The sequence below is a fragment of the Merops nubicus genome, unplaced genomic scaffold, assembly GCF_000691845.1.
Source record: "Merops nubicus isolate BGI_N331 unplaced genomic scaffold, ASM69184v1 scaffold4444, whole genome shotgun sequence".
NCBI classification, from domain to species: Eukaryota; Metazoa; Chordata; class Aves; order Coraciiformes; family Meropidae; genus Merops; species Merops nubicus.
Genome location: NW_008604718.1, coordinates 12,908 through 26,432, shown reverse-complemented (window position 1 = coordinate 26,432; position 13,525 = coordinate 12,908). Strand labels below are relative to the sequence as shown.

General features: G+C 41.8%; 1 protein-coding gene across 1 annotated transcript in view; it reads left to right on the top strand.

Moving 5' to 3' along the window:
- Positions 1-6,533: 6,533 nt before the first annotated feature.
- Positions 6,534-13,525, top strand: part of LOC103771779 (uncharacterized protein KIAA1671-like) — a gene marked incomplete at its 3' end in the record, with an annotated part of 8,618 nt that continues 1,626 nt past the window's right edge. The window contains exons 1-3 of the mRNA XM_008939090.1: positions 6,534-8,128; positions 9,235-9,328; positions 11,194-13,525. The exon at positions 11,194-13,525 is cut by the window's right edge and continues 887 nt beyond it. Of these exons, the coding sequence (XP_008937338.1) occupies positions 6,534-8,128; positions 9,235-9,328; positions 11,194-13,525 (4,021 nt within the window). The remainder of the gene's footprint in view (positions 8,129-9,234; positions 9,329-11,193) is intronic.

Genomic DNA, 13,525 nt, shown 5'->3' with positions numbered 1-13,525 from the left:
TTGTCCTCCTCTGTTGGCAGAAATCAAGATTTTGCTTTTGTTCTTTATTTCAGCTGCCAAAAGAATTGGACTTTGTGAAAATACCCACCCACTAATGAGGCGGGTGGAATCCCTGGTGCAGGATGCTAGCTGGAAATGGAAGGTGACTCACTGGGAGGGTGGGGATGCACTGCAGCTGGGACTGAAAAAGGTGATTCACCAGCATTTCAGAGCATTTTGCCTTTGTTTAGCTTTTGTTCTAGCTCAGGTCTCCGGAGATTTTTCAAAACAAGTTAGACCTCTGCAAAACTTGGAAGGGAAAAGAGTTTACTCTGAAACTGTCAATGAGAGGGTTGTAGAGGATGAAATTATGGAAGAACGAGGTGTAATGAGGGGGCTGTCCAGGTCAGAGGAAATGCCAAACATGCTCCTTCAGTCTGTGTGTTCCTGATGGATCTATCTCTGGAGAAGACTCTGGCAGGGATGTATGAAGAGGAAAAACCTTAACCAAGAGTCTGTTTTTGACAGAGTTTATCTTGACAGGAGATGTAACTACCCTTGTCTGTAGAACGGTGGCAATTGCCCCCCAAAACTCAAGAGTACAGACAGTTTTGGAGGTTGTAGAATCGTCATAGAATCATCAACTGGTTTGGGTGGGAAGGGACCTTTCAAGGTCATCTTTTCAGAGCTGAAAACCCTGGAAATGGGGAAATTGATAATAGCATGCAGGGACAATTACAGTTGCAGTTGGTGTTTGGAGGGATCTCTTTGCTGGGCAGAATCACAGATTCTTCCTCTAAAAGCTCTTGGTGCTGTGGAGGAGAGGAGCGTTGTGGGAGCTGTGTCCAGCAGCACTGGGTGATACAACAAGCAGGTTGATACTCCAGCCAGACTGGACCTTTTGAAAGGTGAAATTCTGGAACTGTTTTATAGAGCTAACTGGAGGCAAACCCTTGTGGGTGCAGGTCTGTCCCACCTCACTGCCTTTGCTCTCTGAGCAGAGCGTGGCCGTGCTGCTGGGTGGACAGGGACCGGGGATGCTACTGCTGGCTGGTGGCTGATGGCTGTAGATGAGTCCTGTGTGGTTACTTCTTATCCATGGTGTACAAACAGTGCTGTGAACACTCTCTAGACTGCCAGCTGCAGAAACAGATAATTACATGTAATCTTTTTCCCAGGTCATTCCCTGCAGACTGATCTTTGTCTCACAAATTCAAGGAAATTTGGAGAACGCCTCCTCCTGCCTGTGGCTGTCACAGAGCTTTCCACTGTAGTTATGGACAGTCATGTTTTACTGTTTAATCTTATTTTAACATAAATGAATAGGTTTTCCTGAGTGCTTGCCTCCGTTTGTTGTCCTTCTACATCAAGATATGATCTCAGATTTATGTCATCCATTACACGGACACACGCCAGTGGATTTAACATCCAATTTTTGATTTGCTGTGGAGTCATAGAGTGTTTTGGGTTTGAAGGGACCTTTAAAGGTCATCTATCAATGTTATTGCCTCAGTGGGGCCAGTGTGAATTGCTGGATGTGGATCTCAGTGAAGCTCTGAAGAGTGATGATAGTTATGCAATTGTACTGGCAATAGCAATTAGAGATTTACGAGTGCTTGTAAATGCTGCTATTTATAGGATGGGCACTTTATTTAACAAAACACTAATCTTTCTGTGCAGCAGGGGAAAATGTCAGAGTATCTCATCCTTGGGATGGGGCTGGACTGGGATATCCAAAAGAACAATACTGTGTCCTGCTACCAAAAGAGGAAAACCCAAAACCTTGGAGCCTATTGGTTTCAAACAGGCTGGCACGTGGGGAGTGGAGAAAGAATACTTTACATTTTGCAGTGCTTTGGAATACTAGTGTTAGAGATCTTGAGGCTTTGCAGCTCATAAGATCTCAGTCTTCTGAGGTTTCAAAGCTGTATTTTTAGTTCTCAGCCCATTAATTTTGGTTATTGAGAAGCAGAACAAGTGCCTTGTTCCACTGAACTTTTCACTGTGAATCTGGGAAAAGATAATTTAAATGCATTTTATTACCTAGTCGTACTTTGTAGATAAATTTCAGTGATATTTTCAAAACTTAGAGCCAGTATGATAGTATTTTTGTGATAACTCTAAGAGACCCTGTATGTCCTCTTAAATACAGCTGATGGATCTCATTGCAGTGACTGACGATACTAATGACATGAATCAGGCTTAAATCCAAGAATAGAAAAAGCATTTTTTTTTCTTGGTTATTTACATGATTTACTTAGTTATTAAAGTTTTAGAAAAGGTGTTGTTTTCCTTTTGTGTTATTTTAATTGTGCAATAGTTAGTTGTGATAGTGTTCACACATGTTTAGGGTATTCTTGTCTTCATACGTGCACAGTGAGTGATTGGATTAAATCAGATTGAACATGGCAGATCCCATCAGGAGCTCTTCAAAGTGTTGGAGGAAGCAGCAGCAGAATAATTGGCTGATGTCAATATATGATCAGTGAGGAGAAGAATGAAAAAAAAGCAAGAGAACTTTTTTTAAAGACTGAGACATTTATGACAGCAAGGAAGACTGTTCTAGAAGGAATAATAAACATTTTGGGTTGTCTGTGCAGAGTCTAATGGTCATTGCATTCGTAGCTCCTGTGGCATGTTACATATATGAATATAGCCATTGGCAAAGTTGTGTGTTCAGAAGCTGCTCATATATGTAGTCATGCAAACCTCTTCCTGTATTTACCCACTAAGGGAGTCATCTTTTTTTATATACTAGTAGGCTGGCTGCTAAATTGTGTGACTAAAGAAGGAAAAGGTCGTGTTGCTTTGGTAGCTTTCTGCTGAGGCATTCTTAGTGTAACCAAACGGGGATAGTCACTGTTGGAGTTGTGCTTTCTGGCTGTTTTCATTTCTATAAACTGATTTTTTTGTTGTTGTTTGATTGTTTGTTTGTTTTTTTTAATAACAGAGCTTTTTCTCTGTGGATTTTTTTTATGCTTTCCATCCTTACCAAAGACAGATGGATTTGTTTATCTGCTGCGAGCTTCAGGGACAGATTATAGATTATTTTGCTTTGTGTCATTTAAAATGTTCTTATTTATGAGCAAGGAAGTTGGCAATAATCACGTGATTCATGGTGCAAAAATTATCTGCAGGCTGCTGCTCCTCTTGTCGTAATAAGCTTAAAGGAATTACCACTGATGTAAATAATAGTTCTGTGTGTCAGTGGTGGGCAAGGCAGGGCTGGCAAATGCTAAACCTAAAGGATGTGTTAGGAGTAAAGCCCTTCCCATGGGATCTGTGCAAAAATGACAGTGTGCTGTCAATAATGCATTTTGTTTTGTAATGAGTGATGTGAATAGTCTTTGTAATGATGGATAGTTTAATTACAAACCCAAACAGCACCTCAAGACATGGAGATTTTAAAGGCTGGATTTGAGGATGGAGTGGTGTTTGCAGCTAACACCCTGTAGTAGTTCAGCGTGGCCTGGGATAAATCAGTGCTGTGGTTGTTTTGAAGCTGAGGAAGAGAGAGCCAGGGCTTTACACACCATTCTTTTCAGTAAAAATAGGAAGAATTTCAAAATATATTTTGGTGGTGTTTACAGTGGGATTTGTGCAAGCAGAATGCACGTGTGTGTTTCCAAACTGAGATGCTGTGTGCAGTGGATGTTGTACGTGGCACGGGTAACATGAGTCCTCTTTATCAATTGTACAACTTCTTCAAGTTCCAGGAGCTTCATACCTTTCAACATTTGGGTGACATTCAAAAAAAAGAGAATAATATTTTTTGGGAAAAATACTTGTCTGTTTTGGCCCATATACTTGTTCTAGGGCATCTGAGCAATAATTTTAAGCTTGAAAACGTTTACAGTGGGATTTGTGCAAGCAGAATGCACGTGTGTGTTTCCAAACTGAGATGCTGTGTGCAGTGGATGTTGTACGTGGCACGGGTAACATGAGTCCTCTTTATCAATTGTACAACTTCTTCAAGTTCCAGGAGCTTCATACCTTTCAACATTTGGGTGACATTCAAAAGAGAATAATATTGTTGGGGAAAAATACTTCTCTGCTTTGGCCCATATACTTGTTGTAGGGCATCTGAGCAATAATTTTAAACTTGAAAACTGACTTTACGAGATAAAGTTGGGGAAAAAAAAAAGGGTGAGGGGGAATCCTGTAGGGCTGCAGTGTAGTATAATAAAACTAAGGCACAGATATAATCAGAATGGGTAAATTGTGTGTTGGGAATGCTGGCTGGAGAAACGAGCTGCATGCTGCTGGCCAGGATTATGTCCCATGTTGTATGCTCCCTGCCTTGCGTTCCGTTGAGGATCAAGTCTGATTCCATTTAAGAAGCTCTGTGCCTGCTTCTTTCCCAAAGAAAGAACTACAAAATGACACATGCTGGGTTTACAGCTTATTTTTTTTTTGCTGTGTGGCACTGCCCTTATTCCAGCAGTGTCACTGTTTTACAGTTGGAGCACAACTGCTCTTCACCAAACCTTTGAATCCCTGGAATGTGAGAGCATTTTAATCGGATTTTGATGGAGTTTCTTAGCCGAAGGAGTGGGAGAGGGAGGAAGACTCATTAAGATCTGTGAGACTGTGGAAGGGACAGATTGATTCTGATAAGCTGATTGGGTTAGTGACTATTTTGGAAAGGAGAGGTCGTGGACTCGGAGGGAGCAAACGCAGGGTGTTAGTGGAGGAAGAATTTCAAGTGGATTGAGAGATGAAAGGGGAACGGGCAAGGTGAAGAGAGGTCATTGTTCTGCCTGAGAGAGGAGGGCACAAATGCAAGGGATGGGAAGAAACCTCTGTGGTTTGCAGTGCCAGCGTGGTGGTGAAGGGATGCTGAAGGTGGAATAACCATTTTCCATGCTCAAGAAGACAAGATTCTATAGTGGCTTTTTGATATTCCCATGCAGGAGGCTCTGTATCCCACAAAGTCTATAAATAGGCATATTTGTAGGATAAATACACACCAAAACAGATCAGGTGAGTGGAGCCTAAGGACTGACCCTGCAAAGGCTGCCCAAAAGTAGGCAAGAGGGTGGCAACACAAAATTGAGCTTCCAAGTGAAGGACTATGAAACAGCCTGAATTTCCTAAAAATAAAGACTGTGACAGCTGTTTCTGAGGCAAGAGGGAGGGGAATAACACATCTAACCTTACCCAGCCACCTGCATCTGGTACAAAGTTATTTAAACTTTTTATTGGGAAAAATCCAGGTCACTTATGACTGAAATTCTAATTACAGCTGGTTTTCCCTCATCTCGGCAGTAGGACTATAATTAAAGGCAAAGCTGATCTGCCTTTGTTGGGGAGTTAGTGGAAAAACTGCTTTGTCATGGTAAAAATCATATTTCGGTGGAAAATCAGCCGTTTGAAGGTCAGCTGCTTAGGTGGCACTTCACATACTGTTGTCACAAGGAGATTTACGATAGAAAGTAAATTACAGTAATTGAGATTACAGTAATACCGAGCCCTGCGTTTAACCACTGGTTGGCAACACTGGAATTTGCAAACAGGACTCCCTGAAAGGTGGTTTTAACTACGTTCAAATTTGGTCAGTCTATTGTGCAGAACAAGTTATTTACCCTTCTTTCAGTTACACCTTTCAGTCTGTAGGTGATCATTTTTTGATTCTTTAATAAGTGTCCAAAAAATAAACACTCTTTTGCTTTTAGTTAAAAAGTGAGTGGCTTTATACTGCAAAAAAAATACAGTTGTTTTTTTTTTTCCTTAAAATGCTCAGGATTTTTGTTCCATGTGGTGTTACCTGTGTGGATGTGGGTATGTGCCACGCTGGAATCTGAACACCCTTTGTCTCTTGGCAGGATTGCTCTGCCCAGTGTTACAGGAGCCATCGCTTTCCTCAGCTCCCCATGTCATCCTGACCACCAGCACCTTGTTTTCACTATGAGCAGTGCATCGAGTTCTCTGGGTTGGTTGCAGCAGAAAATGCAAATGATGGTAAGTGGTAGCAAAGCTTCAGGCCCTTTCCATTGTTTAATTGTAGGTTTTAGTTATGAGATAACAAATAACACTTTCAGTCCCACCTATCGTGGGATTTTGTTAGTCTGAAAGTCAGTGCAGCTGGCCAGCTGTTTGTTGTCCAAGGGAGTTGATGTTTGTGAGTCAGCATGGGGATGTCTGCTTCAAAAAACAAATCTCTTTAAGTCTCTCTCTTAAGATCAAGAAATCTTAAATATTTCTTTATTTTTAAGTAACTCGACTAATGGGAACTCATTGCTGTACAGAAGCCCTTGCTGGTTTTGTGATGTATTCTCTTGTTGTTAGGCCTAATCAATGAATAATGGTGTTTCTTGCTGTTTTTTTTTTAGAGGAGGAACAGCCTGTCTTTCATTATTTGAGACACTCTGTAAACAGCATATCTGAAAGGCACCTTAATCCGAGTTTAGCTGCCTTCTGAATTTAAATGAGAATGAGATTGTTTGATGTTCGTGCTGACTCTACATCAATATTTGAATTTTTTTATTTTTTTTTTTTTAGATTCTTCTTCCTTGCTGGATTTTTTCAATTCTGTTCAATGTGTAATTTCAACTATGGCAACGAGAGTGGAAATAAATTCTACTTTGGCATCTTTGACGACAGTGCCTGACTTAAATGAAATCAGAAAGGAGGATAAATCACAGCGTGTGTATGTGAGCGTGCTTTCAGATGCAGGTAACAAGACAAAGGAGGCTTCAGCATCACTAACTCTGGAAGAGAAGAGCAAGTTTGGAAGTACTTTGAGATCTGCAACAATGCCATCCCTAGGATCAAGGCCGAGGCTTTTCCCAAAGCCTTTTTCTAAAGAGAAATCTCCAGATACTTTTGCAAATGTCAAACCACCTGTTCCAGCTCTCAGATCAAGTAGTCTTATTAGAAGGGCCACGGAAGAAACATCATCTGTTAAGGTATTAAGTGGAAATGTTCCTCCATTAGTAGATCAGAAAGCAATTGAAAATGAAAACAAGGCTGGCAGTGAAGTGGTGACAAACATGACCTTCTACACTGGTCCCAGTGCAAACACTGTCATTCTCTTCGAGGCAGCAGGCCCAGAGCAGTCCAAGGTGAGCCTGGCCCAAGAGAAAAGGGCTGCTGAGGACCACAGAGTGTTCAGTGCTGTGCAAACAAAAGAGCTTCAGTGCACTGCAAAGCTGGAGAAACCATCTGAGAGCTCCAGGAATCCTGAAGGGTCTCTCCATAGGCAGATATCGCTTTCCTCCAGTCGTAGACCAGTCTCTTGGAACTCCCTCAAAAGTGGTGAAAAAAAAGACTCTTGTGAAGTTCATCCGAGGGAGAAAACAAACGATGATGCAAATAATATCACCAGTAAAGTTGATTTCTCTCCTGATGTGCATCCAAGGCCAAAACACAGACCAGTGTCTGCAATTTTTCTGGAATCGTTACGAGATCAAAAGCACCGTGCTGTGGAGACTGCTGAGGAAAAATCTCCTGTGGAGAAATCCTGGGCTAAAAAACCAAGGCCTTTGTCCATGGACCTGACAGCTAAGTTTGAACATAAAGATCCTTCTTCTTGCAAGAAGACTTGTTCATCTCACGAAAGCAAGGAGAATGTATCAATAATTTCTTTAACTAACGTGGGTTGTCACGATCAGTCTGAAATGGGGCCAAAACCTGAAGAAACTGAATTGAATAAAGGTAGTTCTCCTAAAACAAATTTGAAGTGTAGTACTCAGGACATTGGCATCCTAAATAATGGAAAATACGTATGGGAAACAAAGCTTAAATCTAAAAGTGAACAAACTGAGACCAAGCCAGAAATAACGACTAACGTGCAGGGTTCTGAAAGGAGCCACGAGGCCACTAGTGAAAGCAGAACTCATAAGGGGGCAAAAAGACTGGATCAAAAGGAAACGTTTAAGTTTCTAGGCAGTGAAAGCCCAACAGCTTCCTCAGAGAAAGAGAATATTGTAAGAGGTAGTGTTAAAAAACACATTAGCTTGTTTACTTCAGAGAATCCCGGTGCCGCGGTGGATCCGGAGCTTCTCCCGTCGGGCAGTGAGAAGGAGAACAGATGTGTGAACATCCAACAGAGAATCAGAGAACTGAGGGCAGAGAATGTGGAGGTGAAGGCTGGAAATCAACGTTGGTCACTTCAGTCCCGGCCCCTCTCAGCAGACTTAACCAAAATGTAGGTTGCAGAGAAATTCTGTGGAATCTTCTTCACTTCATCTCATTCAGTAAAACTTGCTCTCCCTGTAGAGTCACTGATCACTTTGTGATTATTCTTTATACTATTATTCTTGACCCCCTTTTCTCACCTTTTTCTACCCCCAAAAAAAGGGAAATTTAATGACAGATGCCCTGACAACAGCTGGAAAAAGGAGATGCTGTCATTATGGGGGTGGTTGCATGTAACTGTACATCTGTTACTAAAAGTTCATGCCTTGTGAAATCTTGAGGTGAGCATGGGAGAGTGTGAGCTTATGGATTTGTGAGAAAGCCAAAAAATGGTTCCCATGCCTGGCAGCAGTGTAGAGTGTCAGGTTTTCAGCCAGGCAGGAATCTTATTTCACTGTCCAATTAAAGCCTAAATGGCCATGATGTCTCTTCTAAGCTGTGTTGAGGAGCAGTGATGTTACAGTAATGTGAGACCTGCTAATTTTTACATACCAAAACAACAACAACAAGTCTTGCCCAGTAAAAAGAGATTTAATCCCAGATAAAATATATTTTCTCAGGGCAAAAGTTGGGTAACTGATTGTTCAAAACCATAAAACTTTGGTTTGTGACCTGACTGAGGTAGGTCACTGCAGAGCTCCCCGGGGCTGTGCTGGGGGTGGTTCATGGGCCCTGTGTGGTGCCAGAGGGGTGAGGAGGGAGGGGAACAGGTTTTGGTAGCACAGAGGAGCTGTGCTGCTTCACACAGTGAACAGCAGATGTTTGGCTGACAGGACCTCCTTTAGGAACAGTGGGGTAGGAGAAATTTTCAGCAATCCTTGTTCTTTTAGCATTGTGATCAACATAAAATTACCTGAGGCATGAGAGTATCAATATCTCTTTTGCTGTGCCTCATGTGTCTCTAAATCTACTGTCCAATGAGCTGCATAACTTACTGTTGTTGGGGAATCCTTTGGTCTAGATACAAATAATCCACCAGATACAGTTACTGTGAACTGGTGATGATTCTCCTTTAAGAAATAATGTTTTGGGGTGATTTCTACCCATCTGCTTTGGTAGGCAGTGTACCTGTTAACTGATACCTGGACTGAGAGGAGTAACCCAAGTGTCTTGTAGGTTTTCAAGCCCCACGTCAGGTGGTGAAGCAAAGGCTGAGAAACCTGCTGAGAGGAGGAACGACCCTGGCAACGAAACGCAGGAAAACCTCAGGGTAAGAAAGTGGCAGCAGCTGGTGTGGGCTCCAGAGGGGTTTGCACTTGGAAGGCAGAGAGCACCCTCCTGTGCCACGTGTGTCTGTGCCAATCAGTGGCTTTGAAACGGGTCTTGAGAGTATTGGGAATGACATAATCCTGATGGGTTTACTGCTGGAAGTCTGCCCTCAGGACAGGCTGAGAAGTGTGGGAGCATCACCTCTGCTGAGCTTTTAACAGTTAAATGTGCATGTGGTGGTACAGAGTGAGAAGAAATATTTCACAGACTGTTCTAAAGAGACTTAAAGCCCCGTGGTGAATCGCCTGTGGCTGTCGTGGTGTTGTGCAGTGGTTGTCCTTTATTTTCTCCAGGTGTCCTGTTAGTATTGTGCATTTCTACATCCAAGTCACAGCTCCTTATTAAAGACATGCTGTGGGTTTCATGTCAATCTCCTAAATAACATTTAACTTGGCAGTTTTGACAACAAAATATAGAAAGCTGTGACTGGAGGTTAGACAAGGTGACTTCTAAAGATCCCATCCAACCTAAACCAGTCTGGGATTCTGGGACTTGCTGCAGAAGCTGTCAGACTGTCTTTGTTTCCAAGCAACACTGTGGCCTTGCAGAACATAACTTCTCTGCTGACATTTCTTAGGATCTGAGACTTAATGTAGTTTTATGGGTGTTTCTTGTGAGTTCACATGGCTGCACTTTTTCCTTATCTGGGTTTAAGACAGCAGTGCATGGTAAGGAAACTAGGAGCTAGATAAGAAGTTTCTGCAGCTTAATATAATTTTAAAGAAAATAAACTTGCTTTAAAACCAGAAATCTTTCATTAATGGAAGTGCTGTTTTCACTATCTAACAATAATGTAGGATTAAAAAAATTCCTTTGAATGCCTAGAAGAATATAGATCAGTTTTTTAAAATCTTTATTTACAAATATCCTTCATGTTAATTTTCTGACAGTCTTCAGCTTTTTAAAAAAGAGAATCTTCAGTCAGATTCCAACTTTAAAAAAGGTTTGAACTTTTCTAGGACTGGGGAGTATTCTTTGGTTCTGTCCATTATTTGCACACTGTGTTCTCTCAACAAGTGTTATTAAAAAATACACCCAGCAGCCTGAAAGCTGTTATTTCCTGCAAGTAGATGATAGTGAAGAATTGGCAATAAATATGAATTCCTGCTTTCTCTTTTTACTGCAGCTCAGCCTTAACATTCTTCTTAGCTGAGCAGCTCCAGCTGGGATATTTACTCAGATCTTCATGTTCCCTGCAGTCACTGACCATGTAACTATTTACTTAGTGAGCAGCTATATTTGAAAAGACAATTTTGACAAAATACACTGTATTTTGTCAAACTCTTGGGAGTTTAGACTTTTTATGAAGGTGCCTTCACCCCTGTGGTGCTGCTCTGTGCTTTGCTTTGGAATTTGAGTTCCTCTATGGCTTGCAACATAGATATTCACAAGTGTATCTGAGGCAGCTGGGGTTATGAACCTTCTAAATCTTTGCACTATTTTTGCATGCATTGCCTTCTCTGGAGTATGATGTGGGTATAAATTCACTGCAAATTAAACTATCTTGTGAAATCAGAGCTCAGGAACTCAGTCATGCATAGCTCATGTATCAACACTTCATATATTTTCCCTCTTTTGTATTAAAAGTGAAAATCAAGCTATGAGATAATTATCAGGCTTCAAGAGCTGGAGCTGTGTGTTTGCTTAGATTGCCTTTGCACAATGGGTTTTGTGTTTTACATGGGTGTGTTTAACTTGTGCAGCCTGTGTTGCACAGAGTGGGCGTAAGGAAGTTTATTTTAGGACTCTATTATGCTTTTTTTTTTTAAAATCAACTATCCTAACAGTTGGATTTTCTGGTTCCAGGGGAAGGAGGTCAAGCTTGTGCACAGCACAGATTTCACTGAGGCACAGGCTGCTGGGAACCCCTGGAAACCCCGACAGGTTTTGAAGATAACCAATAAACCTGACCAGATAGAGAGGAAAGGAAGTTTCCTTGGAGAGAGCCAGCCTTTGAGTCAGCAGAGTGAAAATTCTGTCTCCTTCACAAGCAACTTGGAAAAAAAGCTAAAACCAGCCACGCTCCCAGAAAAGACCCACGTTAAAACTGTCCGAGCCACCCTGTTTGACCATAATGTTCAGAGGCATAAGGTTGCTGCTGATCATCCTGGAGCTGATTCTGCACTAAAAGCAACTCATGAAGTGAAGGCAAGGCCTGGAGTGGTGGCTTTGGGGCACGCCAGGAGGTCGTGGTTGGGAGAAGTGGAGGAAATCATTGGTGTAAAGGAGTATCACAAGCAATCTGATTCATCCAAACTTATGGCAGATGTAGAAAAAAGTGGAAAACCAGGTTGTTTAAGTGAAGACAAGAAAAAGACTCTGGGGATTCTCTCAGAAAAATCATTGGTTGAGAAAAGTGAAAAACCCACTCCTAAAAATGCAGAAGACTCTCTAATTTACCAAAGAGTAGAGCCAAGGTACGAAATCTTTCAGACATGTGGAGAAAGAGCTCTGAGTGAAGCTGTTACAATGGCTCCTGAAAAAAAGGCCATGACACTCAGAAGCAGAAAATCATCAGTGAAAGAGAATAAACCAGATGGGGATGTTTCACACATTGGTCAGTCGGGTAGGGCACATAATAAAACTCTTCACTTGAAGGAAGATAATGTTCTTTCAGAAGCTGGAGATGCAAAAATTATTACAAGCCAGTCTACGTTGAAAGAACCTAATGATTTTTTCTCCAGTGAATGTACTTTACCTGAACAGAGAGACTCTGGTAAAACTGGAACTGATCCAATATCAATAGCTGAGAGAATATCCTCTTCTACAAACAAAAGCAAATGTTTGGGAGTGAATGAAAGAGTAAACAAACTGCATTCTGAAATAACAAATGAGCAGAGTGGAGCCTCTTCCATGGATAAAACAGAGAGGTCTAGTGTGGTGAAATGCTCTTCAGAGAACAGGGGGTTTAGAGCAGGTGGGACTGAGAGCTTGGAGTCGAGAACCAGCTCTGAGCGGGAGGTTGTTTCAACAAGTGTAAGTAAACATGGGGCTCAGTCTTCAGCAGTGCTATCAAGTGGCCAATTTTGCAAATCTAGTAGCTACCATCCTGATACAGCAGCAGTAACCATCAATAAGGAGGAGTCTAGGGCTTTTGGTTTAAGGAAAAGTCTAGACTTAAATTACAAAGCACAAGAGTTCAGCTTAGGTAGTACAGCTTGTGAAAACAGTGAAAAAATCAGAGTAATAGATCCAGAAGAAAAAATCAGGAGAACCAGAAGTAGCGTTTCTGACTTGAAGATTTCTGAAAGGTGGAGGAGGAGGACCTTGCCTCAGGATTCTGTCAAGACAGAAGAAGTTGTCTGGCTCAGTCCTGAAAATATCAAAAGGCTGAGCCGGACTGATTCTTTGCAATTGGATGAAGGCTCATTTAAAAAAAGAAGCAAAACAAGCAAAGAAGGGCAGGAAGGGAATGAGGCAAAGCAAATTGTTTCTGGCAGCCCTGATGATTACTTGAAAAATCAGAGTTCTGCCTTGGAGCCAAAGGCAACTTACTTTGCAGTGACTTACCAGGTTCCTGGTAACAAGAAAGAGAAGAGCTGTGTTGGTACTCCCAGTGCAAGTGAGACTGAGGCAGGTTTGAGCTCGAGTGAGGGAGCAACAGTTGGTCTGGACCCTATTTTTCCTGGAAGGTCCAAACCTTTATTGCAGCAACCAAATAAAAATTTGATGAGTGCAAGTTGTGGAGAAGACTCACGGGAGGTGCATGGTAGCAAGGACTGGGTCAAAGAAGATGGCAAAGGGGATATTTTTTCCAAAAGCATAACATTTGGCAATTTTAATGTGTCTAGGAAAGAAAACCAACAGTATCATGAGAGAGGTCTGGATCATTCTAAAGAGAACATCATAGATGTTGATGCTTTCCTGTTGAAACAGGAGCTGGAAAATACAGCTCAAGCTGATCTCAAAAGTAGCAGGAGAAAGGTCTCTTCTTACCATGAGCCCAGATCCCCCCTGAGCTCTGCACAGTTACATAAAGACAGTGAACTAGTCCCCCAGAAAAGGAGTGAAAACAGTTATGACTTACCTGGGAGGAAGGCTGAGGATGGTTACAGATCCCAAATTCTTGATATTGATGCACTTATGGCAGAATATAAAGAGGAATCGAAGGCCAGTAGTGTTCAAGACAAGCTCTCTG